The sequence below is a fragment of the Muntiacus reevesi genome, chromosome 5 (genome assembly GCF_963930625.1).
Source record: "Muntiacus reevesi chromosome 5, mMunRee1.1, whole genome shotgun sequence".
Taxonomy (NCBI): domain Eukaryota; kingdom Metazoa; phylum Chordata; class Mammalia; order Artiodactyla; family Cervidae; genus Muntiacus; species Muntiacus reevesi.
Window position 1 is genome coordinate 110,117,661 of NC_089253.1, and position 17,954 is coordinate 110,135,614.

Sequence of the window (17,954 nt, forward strand, 5' to 3'; positions counted from 1 at the left end):
ATTGGAAGCTTCATGGTAGTCCAACACCTCCTAAGTAAACTTGCAATGTATTTACACTTACATTATGTAGCTGCTTGATTAGCTTGTGTATTCATTTCCTCAGATACTCCCACTTGGAATTGTAAGAAGTCAAAACAAGAGCATATTCCCACTCTGTGTTTTCAAAGCAAGCAATTGGTTCGGTGGCATTTACATCTGGTAGAACAATGAGGGCAGTGTCAGTCTCAGAATGAGAGATCCTTGTTACGTTTTGTGTACTTGGATTCAGCATTCTCAATCTTGATGGGAAAAGAATTCTGGAGGAAAAAACCCCATGACTGCAGTAATTTTTATAATCATGATAGCTAAGTATGGAATTAATTGGGGTTCAAAAAAAGCCAATATAGTCATGTTGAGAAATTCACTTCAGTTTTTAACCACTGTGAAGAGATAAAATCAGTAAACTTTGTTTACCTAAAATGTTTAGCTCTGAGGACAGAGTTTTGCAACCTTTAGTCAACCTGTGAAGTTTAGTCGGCCTTTCATTCAGATTTTTAAAGAAGTTGCCATTTAATTACAGCATTAGTTTGTTTTTTACTCATTACGACAAACACTTACTAAGCACTTGCTGTGTGTTAGACATTATCCTATACCCCAGGGATATAGTAGAGAACAAGACAGATAAGAACTCTGCTGCCACAGAATTTATAGGCAGCAAACTTGCAAACAATTCAGGGCTATAAAACATTTAACCTAGATAACATGATCTGGCCTGGTGAAGGAAGATGGGTAGTGTGACACCAGACGGATGGTCCAGCAGTTTATCTGAGGAGATAGCACCTGATCAAAAGCAGTGAAGGCCGGGGAAGGACCCACCATAAGATGATCAGACTGAGCAGCAGTAGCATGTTAGGTAGAAGGAACAGATGCAAAAAATCACTAGGTATGAATGAGCTTGCTGTGTTTAAAGAGTGGAAAGAAGACTGGTGTGGCTGGGGCTTAGAGAGGGAAGCAGATGGTTTTGGTGGTGAGGTCAAGGGAGTAGGCAGAAAGGGCCCTGTGGGCCCCGGTGGAGTCTGCATATTATTCTACGAGTCATGGGAAGCCAGTGGGAGGCTTTAAGCAGGGGAGTGACACGATCTGATTTGTGTCTTTAAAAAGATGGCTGGGATTGCCATAAGAACAATTTAAAGAGGCATTTACTTTAGCTATTTAGCTCAAAGATGATGACCAAGTATTGTATGCTTTAATTGTATATGGACAGGCTCTTCTTGTGTATATATACAGACTTTTTTTTTATTTGACTGAATTCATAATAATCAAGAAAAAGATTACTTAGGGAATATAATGTCATTGGATAGATTCATTAGATAAAGAACTTATTTTTATCTTAAAACCATGTATTTAATATTCTTGAAGCACTTATTGATGTGACTATAAGCTAATTTCTGGAGCTATAAATATGAATATGCCTTTAACCAATTTATGGTCTAGTGGAGGATACCTGTAAGTAAACAAATGCTTACAACATACTGTGAAAAGTGTGCTTGGCTGTTATGAATGAAGCAGCTATGAATGTTTCTGTCCATGCTTTCTGGTGGACATAATAGTCATATCTTGTAGGAATGAAATTGCTGAGTCACGGGATAGGCATGTTTAGCTTTGGCAGAGACTTGGGACTTTATTCTGAAATTTGGATTTGTTCTTTAGAAAGATGATTTTGGCGACACTAGTCTTAAAGGTCTTAAGTTACTTCAGTTGTGTCTGTCTCTTTGCAATCCTATGAGTCTGCCTGCCAGACTCCTCTGCCTGTGAAATTTTCCAGGCAAGGATACTAGAGTAGGTTGCCATTTCCTCCTCCAGGGGATCTTCCTGACCCAGGAATTGAACCTGAGTCTCTCCTGTCTCCTGCATTGGCAGGCGGGATCTTTACCACTAGCGCCACCTGGGAAGCAAGACTAGAGGCAAGTGAAACCAGTTAAGTGCTTGTTACACATACCCAGTTAAGAAATAAGATCTAAATTAAGGTAAGACAGTGAAGATGGGGGAGAAGAATAGAATGGAGATATGTTTAGGGAATGGGACACATTGGATTTCAGAGGTGAAGGGGAGATAAGTTGAGAATAAAGATAATTTGTAGGTTTAGGACCTAGATCATTAACAGAGTCAGAAGTTAGAGAAGAGTTGAGATTTTAGAGGAATAAAATGAAAGTTTCTTTTTGGATACAATGAGTCAGAGTTCCAGGTGAACATGTGGTAACCAGAAATTCAGGTCTAGAATTTAGAAGGGAAGTTAAAGTAAGAACTGGAGATAAAGATTTGGGAGTTAGGATAGTATTTGTCAGTTCTAGAAGGTCTTGTAGGTCTTCATGTGTCTTTGTGATAGTTGCTTAGTTGTGTCCGACTCTTTGGGACCCCATGAACTGTAGTTCATCAGGCTCCTCTGTCCATGGGATTCTCCAGGCAAGAATACTGGATTGGGTTGCCATTTCCTTCTCCAGGGGATCTTCCCGACCCAGGAATTGCGCTCATGTCTCCTGCATTGCAGGTGGATTCTTTATCACTGAGCCACCAGGGAAGTCCCACTGAGCTACTAAATACCCTCAAGTGTATTTAGGAAATAACAAAACAATTAAATTAGGAAGAGTTATTCTAGTTCACTGCTGACATAAACAGAGGGCATTAACAAGTATTTGAAAATTAATTTGACCTGGAACCAGAAACTGAATCTAGTTCCATGCCTTCCTTATGGTTGAAGCTCAGTGTTGCAAGAGACTTTTATTCCCATTAGGGCCACTGCTTATTTATCTGGCATTTATTTAGTCTATTAAATATTCACTAGCATTAAGCTCTACACAGGAGAAGGCAGTGGCAACCCACTCCGGTATTCTTGCCTGGAAAATCCCATGGCCAGGGGAGCCTGGTGGGCTGCAGTCCATGGGGTCGCTAAGAGTTGGACACCACTGAGCGACTTCACTTTCACTTTTCACTTTCATACGTTGGAGAAGGAAATGGCAACCCACTCCAGTGTTCTTGCCTGGAGAATCCCGGGGACGGGGGAGCCTGGTGGGCTGCCATCTATGGGGTCGCACAAAGTTGGACACGACTGAAGTGACTTAGCAGCAGCAGCAGCAAGCTCTACACCTCCTATCCTTCCATGTCACTGAATGAAAAAATTCAGATTCATATTATAACCTCTACTGTTAAGTTTTTAGAGTATTGTCCTTGATTTCCTTTATGGATTTCCTCAGCCTCTCATTTGGATTCTTTGTGTAACGGGAGCTCTTTTAACAACCTTTTTTAACTGACCAACATCAAGAGTGAGTCATGAGCAATGGGAATGTTTTCTTTACCACTAACATGCCTATTTTTTTACATATATTTTTGGCACATTAAAATCTAGTGGGCAAAATGGTTCCATTTTCAAAAGTTTCTGTTTGCTTAGCAAAACTGGATCTGTGTTTTTTCTAGGTATTTGTTCTTTCTATCCTCTGCCCTCTCCTCTATATATTTGTAACAAATACTAAATATTTGTATTAAGTGTCAGTATTTACAAAACTGCCACTTTTTCTGGCTATACCACATAATCAATCATATTGTCAGTTTGCTTTTGTTTTCCTCTCTTTCTAAAAATATAAGGAGTTTGTCTCATGACTAGATATATTTATAAGCCTAGCAGGGAGGAAAATTAATAATCTGGAAATCAGATTATTTATGACTATTCCTCCCTCCCTCTGGGATCCTACCCTGTATTATCCAGTCACTTCTCATGCAACTTACTGACCTTGTTCTCCTGGCTTGTTTTGAGCCCTTGAATAAAGTCCTTCATCTTTCTTAGACTTAATTTACTTATTTAAGAAACTATAGTAATGAGGGGGGAGTTTTGTTTTCCTCCAAAGAGGGTATTTAATACAAAAACACTTTTTTTTTCCATCTTTAGGTGTTAAAGATTTCAGTCAATGTCAGAAACTAAGAGGGATAATATCAAGAATATCTGATGTATTAAGACCTAATTTTGGTGAAAGTAATGTGAACACAGAAAGATTTTAGTATTGCACAGATATAAGTTGGTGCAAAAGTAACTGCTGTTTTGCCTTATTGAACTTTGCCATTTGATATTGGAACACATTCTTAAATAAATGTAGTTAAGTTATACATCATTTTAATGTGCATTTCTTGCTTTATGTTTTTCAATCATGAATTATTACTTGCTGTTTATATGTATTTTAGACTATGGAAACGATGTTAGACAAAAAGCACATTTGAGCGATTTTCTTATTTGAATTCAGAATAAGTCATAAAGCAGCAGAGACAACTTGCAACATCAACAACACATTTGGCCCAGAAACTGCTAATGAATGCACAGTGCAGTGGTGGTTCAAGAAGTTTTGCGAGGGAGACAAGAGACTTGAAGATGAGGAGCGCAGTGGCCAGCCATCAGGAGTTGGCAGTGACCAGCTGAGAGCATCGTTGAAGCTGATCCTCTCACAGCTACATGAGACGTTGGGCAAGAACTCAGCGTTGACCATCCTGCAGTCCTTTGGCCTTAGAAGCAAATTGAAAAAGTGAAAAAGCTTGATAAGTGAATGCCTGATGAACTGATCCCAAATCAAAAAAATTGTTGTTTTGAAGTGTTCTCATCTCTTTTGCTACACGACAACAGTGAACCGTTGCTCGATCAGACAGTGATATGCTACGGAAAGTGGATTTTATATAACCAGTGATGACCAGCTCAGTGGTTGAACCGAGAAGAAGCTCCAAAGCACTTCCCAAAGCCAAACTTGCACTAAAAAAAGGTCGTGGTCACTGTTTGGTGGTCTACTGCTAGTCTGATCCACTACAGCTTTCTGAATCGTGGCGAAACCATTATGTCTGAGAAGTACACTCAGCAAATTGATGCTGCTAAGTCCCGACTCTTTGTGACCCCATAGACAGCAGCCCACCATGCTCTGCCGTCCCTGGGATTCTCCAGGCAAGAACACTGGAGTGGGTTGCCATTTCCTTCTCCAGTGCATGAAAGTGAAAAGTGAAAGTGAAGTCGCTCAGTCGTGTCCGACTCCTAGCGACCCCATGGACTGTAGCCTACCAGGCTCCTCCATCCATGGCATTTTCCAGGCAACAGTACTGGAGTGGGTTGCCATTGCCTTCTCCAAGCAAATTGATGAGATCCTCTGAAAATGGCAACGCTTGCAGCTGGCATTGGTCAACAGAAAGGGCCCAGTTCTTTTCCACAACAGTGCTTGACTGCACATCACATAACCAATACTTCAAAAGTTGAATGAATTAAGCTACAAAGTTTTGCCTTATCCACCATATTCACCTGACCTCTGGTCAAGCATCTCAACTACTTTTGGAAGGGAAAATGCTTCCACAACCAGCAGGACACAGAATATGCTTTCCAAGAGTTCATCAAATCCCAAAGCATGGATTTTTTTTTTTTTGGCATAGAAATAAGCAAACTTATTTCTCGTTGGCAAAAATGTGTTGATTGTAACGGTTCCTATTTTGATTAATAAAGTTGTGAGCCTAGTTATAACAATTTACAACTCAGGGACTGACACTGCAATTATTTTGCACCAACCTATATAGGTGGTGTTGGTGGTAAAGAACTCTCTGCCAATGCAGGAGACATAAGAGACTCGAGTTTGATCCCTGAGTCAGGAAGATCCCCTGGAGGAGGACATGGCAACCCACTCCAGTATTCTTGCCTGTAGGATCCCATGGACCGAAGAGCCTGGTGGGCTTGGGTCACACAGAGTCAGACATGACTGAGTGACTTAGCACAGCACACAGCATACGAGATTTTATATGCAGAGTCCTGAATAGTTCTTGTAACCATTCAACACACCTTCATTTTCTAATTTTATTTCTTACAACAGTCCTGTGAAGTATGGAGATTCTGGGCTATTGAGTGACCTCAGGTGTACACATAAGGAGACTGAATCCACAAAACTGTGTCACTTTGCATGTTAATGCATCACTCTGTAATAGAAAGACATGCATGCTAAATCACTTCAGTCGTGTCCAACTCTTTGCAACCCATGTACCACAGCACCCCAGGCTCCTCTGTCCTTGGGATTCTCCAGGCAAGAATACTGGAGCGGGTTGCTGTGTCCTCCTCCAGGGGAGCTTCCCAAACTAGGGATCGAACCCGCGTTTCTTACATGTCCTGCTTTGTCAGGCAGGACCTTTACCACTAGCGCCAACTGGGAAGCCCGATAGAAAGACAGGGCTGGTTTTACATCCAGACTCTGTCAGTTACACTAATTGACTGACTGAAGTTGGATGAGACCCCTCGCTTCTCCAAACCTCAGGGTCCTCAAGTCAGGGTCCTCAGAGTCGGACACGACTGAGTGACTAACAGTTAGTTAAGAGATTCCTTAACGTGATCTCCAGAAGAATTAAATTAATGACTTTGTTGGGAAACTTCAGGCAGCTGCCGCCTTCTGCTCCCCCAGAGACTGGTAAAGGAACACTTTACGTCTCACCAGGAGATGAAGCACCGTGGAACTGTCCGTGGGATTTATGGCGGTCTGGGAAAGCTTCTGGGCTGTGAGGAAGTGTTTCCACTCAGAACAGGCTTCATTCACAGGGAATATTGGGTCACACAGAAGCTCACTACCCCCTGCTGACCTTTTCAGACAGAGATTGGCCAGACTGCACAGAAACAGAATGAATTCCAGAAGGCCAGGGCCCCTGTTAACCTGTGACCTCAGAATACGAGGACCTTGGGCGTCTGAGGTCTGAAAGTGTGAGGAAGGAGTTGTGAATTTTGCAGGTTCACTCTGGACACAAAAGCCTGTGTGACGATCTGTGATGCAATTTGGCACATGCTGCAGTGACTATTTTAGTTCAAACCTCCCTCCCCGCTGTAACTCTAATTCCTTGAACTTCTCAAAACAGCATGTGATTTCTTTACTTCGCAAAGTCTTTGACCAAGACATTGAAGCTTTAAGTTATTGCCTTAGGTCCCAAAGTAAATTGGCCTCAGAGATCAAAATAGAAGCCAGGTTAACTCACAACCTCTTCATTAGCATCCTGAGCTTCAAGCAGCAAAGTAGCGTGTAAAAGTGAAATTATTTTACTTGAAAAACGTAGTCAGCACACTCCCTTGAATCCACTTAGTATTTGAGTCTGTACTGGAGTGGATTACCATTTCCTTCACCAGGGGATCTTCCCAACCCAGGGATCGAATCGAAGTCTCCCACACTGCAGGCAGATGGTTTACCCTCTGAGCACCAGGGAAACCCATCTGCCTCCTTAAAGATTCCTTAAATCCTTAAAGGAAGACAGCAGTGGGCGTTTGCGTCAGAGAAGATCCAGTCTGTTATGGGTTAACACCGGGTGGAAGAGATTCACAGCCAGGAGGATGACCATTTTTTATGGGGATGGAAAACACAACTTCCTGTTTCCCCTCAGAGAGTTCCTGGACTCTCTGGGGTGATCTAGGAGACCCCGCGGAGACAGGATGGTGGAAGGGTCTGAGATTTCTGTCGGATGAAACACTGGTCCTTGTTTGTTATTACAGCTCTCAGCATTTTCCTGAGGATGCAGCGTACTCATCATAGAAATCTGACCACGTTCTAACATGTGGCTTCAAGTGAAGTCAACTCTTGGGGACCTTGTCATTTTTTTTTTTTTTTGAGAGCATATTAATTTGTCAGGTGCATACTCCTCCACCTCTTCTCCCTTCACATTTCTACTTTTTTCTTAGTTCAGAGGCATAATTTTCTATCCTCTATGAGGTCAGCCTTGATTGGAGTGGTCACAGAAAGACAAAAATGTTCTATGGATGTGAACTCTCTCCTGAATTTACCATTGGCATAATCTGAGAGGGAGTCCTAGGTAGTGGTGCACTGATAAATTACCTCTTCAGACTCAAAGCCCCGACATGTAGCTAGTTAGTTTGCCAGTTTCCATGGTGTAGCTGTTTCCACCATGATCAGATTCACAATACCAACATGATGTCATGGAACATGGGACTGAGGAATGTGTACAATCAGCTCCTGCAAGTGGGACAGGCTGGCTCCAGCACGCTGCTGGCTAGACCTCGATAGGTTTGCGTAATTAGATGGAAGGTGCATGCATTGGCATATGTGGGTCTGGCAGTGATTTTTCTCCTGGGTTCTATGCCCAGAAGTGCTACCGCAGATCAGGTGAGTGTAAACTTGCCGCATGTGCAGGTGCATCTTTTAGTCCTGGACATCTTTGCTTTTGGAACCCTCTTAATTTGGGTGTTCTTCCAGAGGCTGTCCTCCACCCTGGATTCTTTTTGTTCTACACACGCTGCCTGGAGAGTGAAGCGGGTTTAATTGTTGTAACTTGTCCCTGTTGTTTAGTCGCTAAGTAGCGTCTGATTCTTTGCCACCCCATGGACTGCAGCACGGCAGGCTTCCCTGTCCTTTGCCATCTCTCTGACTTTGCTCAAACTCGTGTCCATTGAGTCAGTGATGACATCCAACCATCTTGTCCTCTGTCATCCCCTTTTCCTCTTGCCTTCAATTTTTTTCAGCATCAGGGTCTTTTCTAATGAGTCGACTCTTTACATCAGGTGGCCAAAGTATTGGAGCTTCGGCTCCAGCATCAGTCCTTCCAATGAATATTCAGGGTTGATTTCCTGTAGGATTGACTGGTTTGATCTTGTAGTTCAAGGGACTCTCAAGAGTCTTCTCCAGTACCATAATTTGAAAGCATCAATTCTTCGGCTCTCAACCTTCTTTATGGTCCAACTCTCACATCCATACATGACTACTGGAAAACCATAGCTTTGACTGTACAGACCTCTGTTGGCAAAGTGATGTCTCTGCTTTTTAATATGCTGTCTGGGTTTTTCATAGCTTTTCTTCCAAGGAGAAAGCATCTTTTAATTTTGTGGCTGCAGTCATAGCTCTTACCTATTTCCATCTTAGACCTCCTTACCCACCTCTTGGATTCTGACTGCCTGTTGGACTGTATACCATTGGAAAATCCCAACAATACTTCAAATTTTACGTTTTTTTTTCTTTCTTGGCCATACCACACGGCATGCAGGATCTTAGTTCCCCAACCAGGGATCAAACCTATACCCCCTGCAGTGGAAGCACAGTGTGTTAACCACTGGCTCACCAGGAAATTGCCAAGTTTTATATTTGTAAAGTGGAATTCAGTGCCTCTGCCCCACAGAAGACTGACTTCCCCTTCTCAGTTTCCTTTCTTGTGGGTGGTATCCTTCTCTTTCCAGTCACTTTCAGATGTTGCCTCTACATACAGTCCCTCTTGGTTCTTTCATGCTATTTGCATGTCTCCCCACCATTTTACTTGTGTTGCATTGTAATGGTTTCTCTGTGTCCATTTTCTCTATCGTATTGAACATCCTGGGTGTTAGAACTGCTTGCTATTTGCCTTTGTATCTCTGCTGTCTTGCACAGTGCCTGACAGGTAGTACCATTTACTCAACATGTGGCTGAATAAGTAGATGAATAAATGAGAGATCCATTCTGTACCCTTTATATGTATATGACATAGAATTGCCAGACTTAGGAACTAAAAAAGTACAGGATGCCAGGTTAGTTTGGAAATTCAGATAAACAACAAATAGTTTCTTCAGTATGTTGTTGTTGTTCTGTTGCCAAGTTGTGTCTGACTCTCTGCATGAGTAGGTCCTAAATACTGCAGGTAACATTTATGTTCACAAAATTATTCAATTATTTATTATTTTTTTCTAAAATTAAAATTTAGCTGGGCATTCTGGCAGCCCTAACCTAGCAAAAACAATGTTAGCTGACACCCAGAACGGAAGTTCACGCAACACAGAAGCTCACGCTGAGCTTGCCATCACATGCCTTAGGGTTTTGTATGGACTCTGCCTTACATCTCTGAATGTCCTATGTGTAAATAGTTCTCTTTACTCAGATGCACTGGGCTGCTCCATAACGTTGTGCTTTATGCCGTTACATACACATAGTTGTCCTTTGCGTGGCAAGCACATTTCATCTCTGCTTGTTTAGGCAATGTGGACAAATGATCAGAGTTTGTGAGTCATCTTATGATATTTCTTATGCTGTGGTGGTTTCTTACTGTTTCTGGACAGTGGTTTCAGGGCATTTGAATAGGGGATATAAAACGGACCTTTGGTGTTCTAAGATGAATGTACAGAGAGGAACGTGCTGTTAAAGTCCTGTAAAACCTTGGCTCTGGGTTTTAGATTTTCTTAGGGAGTTATGACTGGAAGAGTTCCCACTATTTACATTTCTGCTCGTGCCAGGATGCCCGAGAACTGATGTACTAAAGATTAAGCATGGCTTGGAGAAAGACTTAATACTGTCTCCAGTCTAATGAGGTTGTTTACTTAACACGTTCCCTGTTAAAGTGTCAGATGACTAAAGGATTATTTTGATTGAAGGAATTTTTTTTTAAAATTAAAAACACCCAAGTTGTGAACAGTTTATGTTTTAGAAGGCAGAAGAGTCATTTCTCAATGACTGGAAACACACTTGAAATATGGCACATTTCATCTCTCACATTCTTTCTCCTGTCCCCCTTATGTCAAAATTGGTAATTATAGAAATTCCATGGCTAGGACAGTTGGGCAGGGTTTTAGATATTTACCCCATAGGAGTCAGGCATTTTCTCTGAGGAAATGCTGAATTCTAATGGCAGACGGATTGGCCAAAAAACAATCATGAAACATTTTTGTGGCCTCAGTATCGTGATCTTGTCAGTAAAGCGATGGTCTCTGATTAAATCCAGATTGGGCTGTTTCCTGTTAGCGTGCTAACCCAGAGGGCAGGCTCAGCCCTCCATGTCTTGCTCTCTAAGTCTGAGTTATTAAACACTTGTCTGCCAAGACTTTCCTCACTGCCTCTCCCCACTACTCTTTTAAACTAGAATTTCAAGATGTTGAGTTATCACAAACAAAAACAGACCCTAAAGTCTCTTAAAAGGGTCATGTTGCTCTTGAAACATTTTAGCTTTTCCAGTCTACCCATAGGTGTAGGATATTTTTGTGTGTTTCACTTTTGCATAACTTTATTTCAATTCCAGTAACAAGCAGATAATTACAAAATTTTTATTTCATAAAAATGTACTTTATTTGTTCTTGTGTGCATGCTCAGTCGTGTCTGAGTCTTAGCAAACTCTGTAGCCCTCCATGCTCCTCTGTCCCTGGAGTCTTCAGGCAAGGATGCTGGAGTGGGTTGCCATTTCCTCCTCCAGGGGATCATCCCGACCCAGAGATTGAACTTGTGTCCTCTGCATTGGTGGGCATATTCTCTTACCACTGTGTCACTTGGGAAGCCTGTACTTTATTTGAATATTGGCAAATTATAGCTCATCTTCAAAAATCTGGCCTTCCCCTTGCTAGTGAAGAGATATTAGGGTACTTAGCAAACGTGCAGAAAACAAGATTGAGCAAGTGCTCTGACACTGACATGTATTGTTATTTTTTGTGAGAACGACTTTAGGCATCAGAGCAATTCCTGTACTTCATTTTATGCTATTGCCGTTGATGCTCATTTGTTGCAATTAGAGAATAACTCTTAAAATCTAAATATTCAAAATATTCTATTAGCTATTCCGTTAGCTCAGTCATAGTTCTTCCTAATGTACAGATGCAAACACTGAGGAACAGAAACCATTAAAGGCATTTATGGGGATCAGGCATGTGTGTTGAGATTTTCTTCACAGTAGAAGGAGTGAAAGGAAGCGACTGGGTTAATGAGCAACATGAATCCATTTCCAAGAGAGAGCGTTGGCTTCCTGCCAAATCTGCTTTCTGGCAGGAAAAGGGACCCCCTTCATCAGGGTCTGTGACAAGCATTTTTCTCTGTGTTTGAATTTTTGGCCACATCACTGCTTAGGGAAAAATTAGTTCTCTTAAACAGTTACTACTTTTAATAGGAAAAGATTTAGCTTTAAAGTGGAGTTTGCATTGTAAAATACATATCATCAAATTACAAAATTTATTGGTAAAGGAACCCTGACATTGTCTGTTACAAGGTAAGGAAGCTTGATTTAGAATTAGAGCTTGAATATCCATAGAAACTGAAAAGCCATTCCTTTTATTGTTGTTGTTAACATTTGCCCTTGAGGTGTATTTTTTAACTTCTGCTTTTTAAGTGATAATTATCTTGATCAGATTTTTGAGGTGACAAAGTAAAAAAACACAAAATATCCCTAAATTTTGGTGATATTAAGAAAGAGATCAAAGGAATATAGATGTTTGAAGGTAAAAGTTAATTTTATAATGTCTTGGTTTTTTTTTTTTTTAAGTGAAAAGTGGCAAATGTGAATTAAGTTTCAACTGCATCACAGTGACTTAATAAGCTAACATTTTCCAAAATACCTTCATCCTAATGTTCTGCAGGGTGCTCTGAGACCAAAGGGAAATCCATTAGGAAATGTCAGATACCATATCCTTCTTTGGGGTTTCATAGAATGTTAGCATATTAAATACTATAAGAAATTCTATGGAAAAGAAATATATTGGGCTTTGTTTAACTTCATAATTCCCAAATTTGAATGCAGGGTGTTTTGTTTTGAAACTAGTATTTTACAGCACACATTTAGGCCAACACTGTACCAAGTAATTAAATATGTAATTAGACATTGAAGCCATGTATCTTCTTCATTGATTGTTTCTAGTTCAAGTTAACTGAAGCTCTTGGAAGACAGATGGATATTATCAGGCTTGTTCTAAAACTGCTTATAGAGTGATAATGAATAATTATAAGGCCATGATCTGAGTCCATTTGGTAGTTTGGCCTGAGTCAGAGCCCTTTCCTTTGTAAACTAAAAGTATCTTTTGAAAATTAAATAAAGAAATCAAGGCACCCCCCGCATATGCTAGAGTCTTACGATTAATTCCTGCTGGCAGTTAGCCATGATGACATTAAGCTGTTCTAAGCCCTTTCTAAAAGTGAGGGCCTTTACTCTGGTTTTGCGAAAAGCAATCTTGCCTGCTAATTTCCTTCCAGCGGTTTAACTTTTGACAGGACAGGTGAAGAAATAGCAAACATGTGACTTTGTAAGCACAATGTCATCATTTAGAGTTTTCAGTTCTCTCTTTCTTGCTCCCCTTTAATTGTCACGTATCTGATTATTTCAATTTAGGAAAATCTGATATAAAACAATCCACACTTAAAATTGAGAGGCATTGCCTGGCGATTGTCTGCGTCACTTAGAATGATTCCATGCTTTAGAACAAGTTCCTTTCTATAGGTCATCTTCCCCTATGAAGGACAGGTTGAACTCTGAAAATTGCATCACTGTATAATTTGTTCAGCACAGATTTATCGTAGAATATAAGGCACACTTGGATTTTTCTTCAGTTTATTTCTCTTCCCCTATACTCAGTTTTAAAGCTTTACAGATTTTTATCACTAATCAGTTTTTAATGTGTTGTGGTTTATGTCTCCAAGGGGCAGTTATACCTAGCAATACTATTCACAGTCACTTCTTTCTCATGTGGTAGCTACTTTTCACAGGGAAATATTTTCTCTTTGTTGTTGTTGTTCAGTCACCAACTGGTGTCTGACTTTTTGTGACCCCCATGGACCACTGCATGCCAGGCTTCCATGTCCCTCACCATCTCCCAGAGTTTGCCCACGTTCGTGTCCATTGAATCGGTGGTACTATCCAACCGTCTCATCCTCTGTCACCCTCTTCTCTCTTGACCTCAGTCTTTCCCAGCATCAGGGATTTTCTAGTGAGTCAGCTGTTGATATCAAGTGGCCAAAATTTTGGAGCTTCAGCTTCAGCATCAGTCCTTCCAATGAGCGTTCGGGGTTGATTTCCTTTAGCATTGACTGGTTTGATCTCCTTGCTGTCCCAGGGACTCTCAAGAGTCTTCTCCAGCACCACCATTCAAAAGCATCGATTCTCCAGCACTCTGTCTTCTTTATGGTCCAGCTCTCACATCCACACATGACTACTGTACTGTACATTGCTAGTCTCCAAAAGGCAGGGGTCATGCACCTACCTGCCCTTTCTATTACTCATCCAAGATTAGCTGAGACCTGCTTGGTACAACTGCTGCTCAGCCAACTCTGTTGATTAATGATGATATTGAATGTGTTTTGCTTTCCATGGACCAAAGAACAGTCAGATTTCCCTAGATGTCTGTGGAGAACATACTCCTCCCATGGCTGATTTTTTTTCTCTCTCCAAACTATCAACATACTGTCATCTGGCTCACACAAATCTAAAAATTTAATAAGCAGCTCTCCAAAGTCAGTAGGATCAGTGCCAGCACCCCATTGTAGGAGCTGTCTTTGAAAATGAGTTTGAAAGCTTAACTGTGGAACAATGTAAAGGGAATGATTGATAGCATTTGCTAAACTTGATCCCGGAGTCATAAGAAAACATTCTTGACAGAATATGCCAGCAACGTAGTTCTTGATAGGGAAGTGAGCAGAAGCAAATGGTGAAGTAATCCCTCTGCTTGTGGGATCACAAGCAGGTGCCACCCCGGTACCCCGACCCATCCCACGCTACTGCACTCAGAGGTGAGAGGAGTGAAGTCAGCCTTTCCTCACTGGTGGGGAAGTTAAATAAGAGCAGGGGAAAGCATGACAGGCCATGCTTCAACCAGTTCCGTGTCCTCACTCTTAGTTTAGGGAGTCGTTTCTCCTGATCATAATCTTGAGTTTATCGCACAGGTTGAAGGGGACCAGCTGCCTCCGGGACACACAGTCAGTCAGTATGAGACGTGTAAGATCAGGACCATCAAAGCTGGCACCTTAGAGAAGCTCGTGGAGAACCTGCTGACGGCTTTTGGCGACAATGACTTTACATATATCAGCATCTTCCTGTCGACATACAGAGGCTTTGCCTCCACTAAAGAAGTGCTGGAGCTGCTGCTGGACAGGTAAGGGCCTGAAGGGGTGTGCGAGGTGACGGAAATGGCAGGCTCTTTGCAGAGTGAAGGCACGAAGTTCTTTTTCTTTTTTAAAAACTTAATTTTAATTGGAAGATAATTACTTTACCATACTGTGGTGGCCTCTGCCATACCTCAGCATGAATCTGCCACACATCAGCCTGAATCGAGCATAGGCATATGCGTGTCCCTTCTCCCCTGAACCCCCCTCCCACCACGCTCCCCACCCCACCCCTCCAGGCTGTCACAGAGCGCCGGCTTTGGGTGCCCTGCGTCATGCATTAGATTTCCACTGGCTCTCTATTTTACATATGGTAATGTATATGTTTCAGTGCTGTTCTCATAAATCATCCCACCCTCTCCTTCTCCCATTGTGTCCAAAAGTCCTCCCCAATTAGGTAGATAGCAGATATGAATATTTTAAAAATAGAAGTAATTCATGTATATAGTAAAAAAGTTCAAACGATTCAGAAAATTCTGAAAAAAAAGTAAAAAAATAAAACACAAAAATTTCTGTTTACCTAAGTCCCATTCTCAGGCCCATTCTTCCTAGGTAATAGCTGTAAACTCTTCCTTTGGTATTATTCTCAAGTTTTTTTGGGTGTATACAAATGTATGTTTATATATTTGTATTTATATATGATATTTATATATATTTATAGTATGAATAGAACCACAGTACACAGTGTATTCTGCAGCTTTCTTTTTTTACTTATCTGTATCTTGGAGATGTTTTTTTTTTACTCAGTAAAGTCTTTAACATATATAAAGAGTTTAGAACAGTGGCTGGGATATTGAAAGCTCAAGAAACATAAGTTATTGTTATTTTAAAGTCAGTAGGTATAGGTAGATACTGTGTTCTTTTTAGTGACTTTACGATGTTTATTGGATAGAATGTTCTGTGTGTGTGCCCAATCAGTTGTATCCAACTCTTTGTGATCCCATGGACTGCAGCCACCAGGCTCCCCCATTCTTGGAATGTAATAGGTGGGAATACTGGAGTGGGTTGCCATCTCCTCCTCCAGGGCATCTTCCTGACCCAGGGATAGAACCGGTGTCTCCTGCATTGGCAGGTGAATTCTTTACTACTGAGACACCTGGGAAGTCCTATGGATTTACAGTTAAGCTCTCTCTAGTTTAGTTTGTTTTTAAGCTTTTGAGCAGTGCTGCAAAGAGTGACTATGAGTATATATTTCCTAAGTATAAACACTTGTCTGAGAATTCTATAGGATAATTTCACAGAAGAGTGACTGATGGGTCAAAATATATAAGCATTTAAAAAATATATTTTTTTCTTTATTTATTTGGCTGCACTGGGTCTTAGTAGGGCTTCCCTGGTGGTCAGATGGTAGAGAATCTACCTGTGATACAGGAGACTTGGGTTTGATCCCTGGATTGGGAAGATCCCCTGGAGAAGGGAATGGCAACCTACTCCAGTATTCTTGCCTGGGAAATCCCATAGACAGAGGAGCCTTAGTAAGGCACTCCAGATCTTTAATCTTCATTGCACCATGCAAGATCTTTTTTAGTTGTAGCATGTGAGATCTAGTTCCCTGATAGGTATCGAATCCAGGACCCCTGCATTGGCAGCCCGGAGTCTTAGCCACCGGACCATGAGGGAAGTCCCCAAAATATATGAGCACTTTGAAATGTGAACGATGTTGCTAGATTGCCCTTCAGAAAGCTGTGCCGACCACTCTCCTGTCCACAGAGAATGAGTGTCGCTTTGGTTTCCCTGTACTCTGGCCAACTGTGAGTAGTATTTTCATCTTCAGCATTGAAACCATCTCTACTGTCATCTGTCTGTTGGAAGGGAGCTCATTGTTTTTATATTTATGTTTCTTACCATTTATGAGTGAGATTTAGCAAGTTTTGAAACACTTATTGGTCATTTGTGGGTTTTTTTTTAAATGAACTCTATTTTCATATATTTTATTTATTTTTATTTTGGATTATTGTTACCTAATTATTGATCATCTAATTATAACTCTATCCAATAACAAAGTTAGGTTTCTTAAAATGTGTGTGTACATATATACATACATATATATATATATTTTTTTTGTCCGAATTGCACAGCATATGAGATCTTAGTTCCCCAACCAGGGATCATACCCATGCCTCCTACACTGGCAGCTTGGAGTCTTAACCACTGGACCACTAGGGAGGCCCCCAAATTTTTTGCTTATATTTGTTGGAAATATATTTTTTTCTAATTTGTTCTTTGGTTTTAAAAGTTGTTTATAAACATTCTTCTTACGAAGACATTAAAAAATTTTTTTATGCAGTCATTTATCAGTCTTAAGAAAGGCCTTTAATAATCTAATTCTGTTACAATGTGAATAAGGTGTTGATAACAGTGAGTTTTTCTCAAGATATTTTCTTCCCAGATACATATAGAGTGAAATCACTCGGATCAATGAATGTTCTTATGTTCACTTTCAGGAACATCCACAAAATGTCTTAACTGGATCAGTGCATAATAAAGCCTAGAGAGCTTTGGACTTTGACAGCAGTGGGAAGTTCTGTAGGTTTTTTTACACAGCAGTAATTAAAATATTAAGCATGGTGTGTAAACCTGTGGGATTAGTGAGTCATTTCTTTCATAGTCTCATAGTTGTTTGCCTCACACCTATAAATAGAACCTGAAGAATTATATGCATTTTCTTTCCTCTGTTCTGTATTTATAAAGAGGATGCAGTATGCTAACTGTTGGCAGGCAGTATAAAGAAATAGGTCAACACATCAAAAACTCCTACAAGTTTTCTTTGGAACTGGTAACCTCTTCTGCTTATGGGGTAACTCCACTGATAATAGACCACAGATGTCTATCGTCCATGAAGGAGTGCACATGAATTCCAGCTGCTCATCATAAATAGTGGACATATACAGGAACAAGAGTGTTTAGTCTATGACTCATGTACATCCAGCTTTTATGTGATGATTTTTAAAAATCTTCTGTTTGTTTTCCTGTCATAGTGGGTAGACATTTTTGGATTGATAAAATATTATGACAATTGTTAAGTAACAGAATCAACATGAATTGAAATTACATTTAATTCAAACTATCATTTAAGGTATAACTGAATGAAGAGTTAAGATATATCTTGAACCATTTAGG

The 17,954-nt window shown here is 40.7% G+C and overlaps 1 protein-coding gene across 2 annotated transcripts in view; it reads left to right on the forward strand.

The window, feature by feature from the left end:
• The window catches only part of RGL1 (ral guanine nucleotide dissociation stimulator like 1), a 270,929-nt gene that overhangs the window by 169,685 nt on the left and 83,290 nt on the right, over positions 1-17,954 (forward strand). For both annotated transcript variants that reach the window (XM_065936188.1, XM_065936189.1), the window contains one exon: positions 14,616-14,824. In XM_065936188.1, coding sequence (XP_065792260.1) covers positions 14,616-14,824 — 209 coding nt within the window. The remainder of the gene's footprint in view (positions 1-14,615; positions 14,825-17,954) is intronic.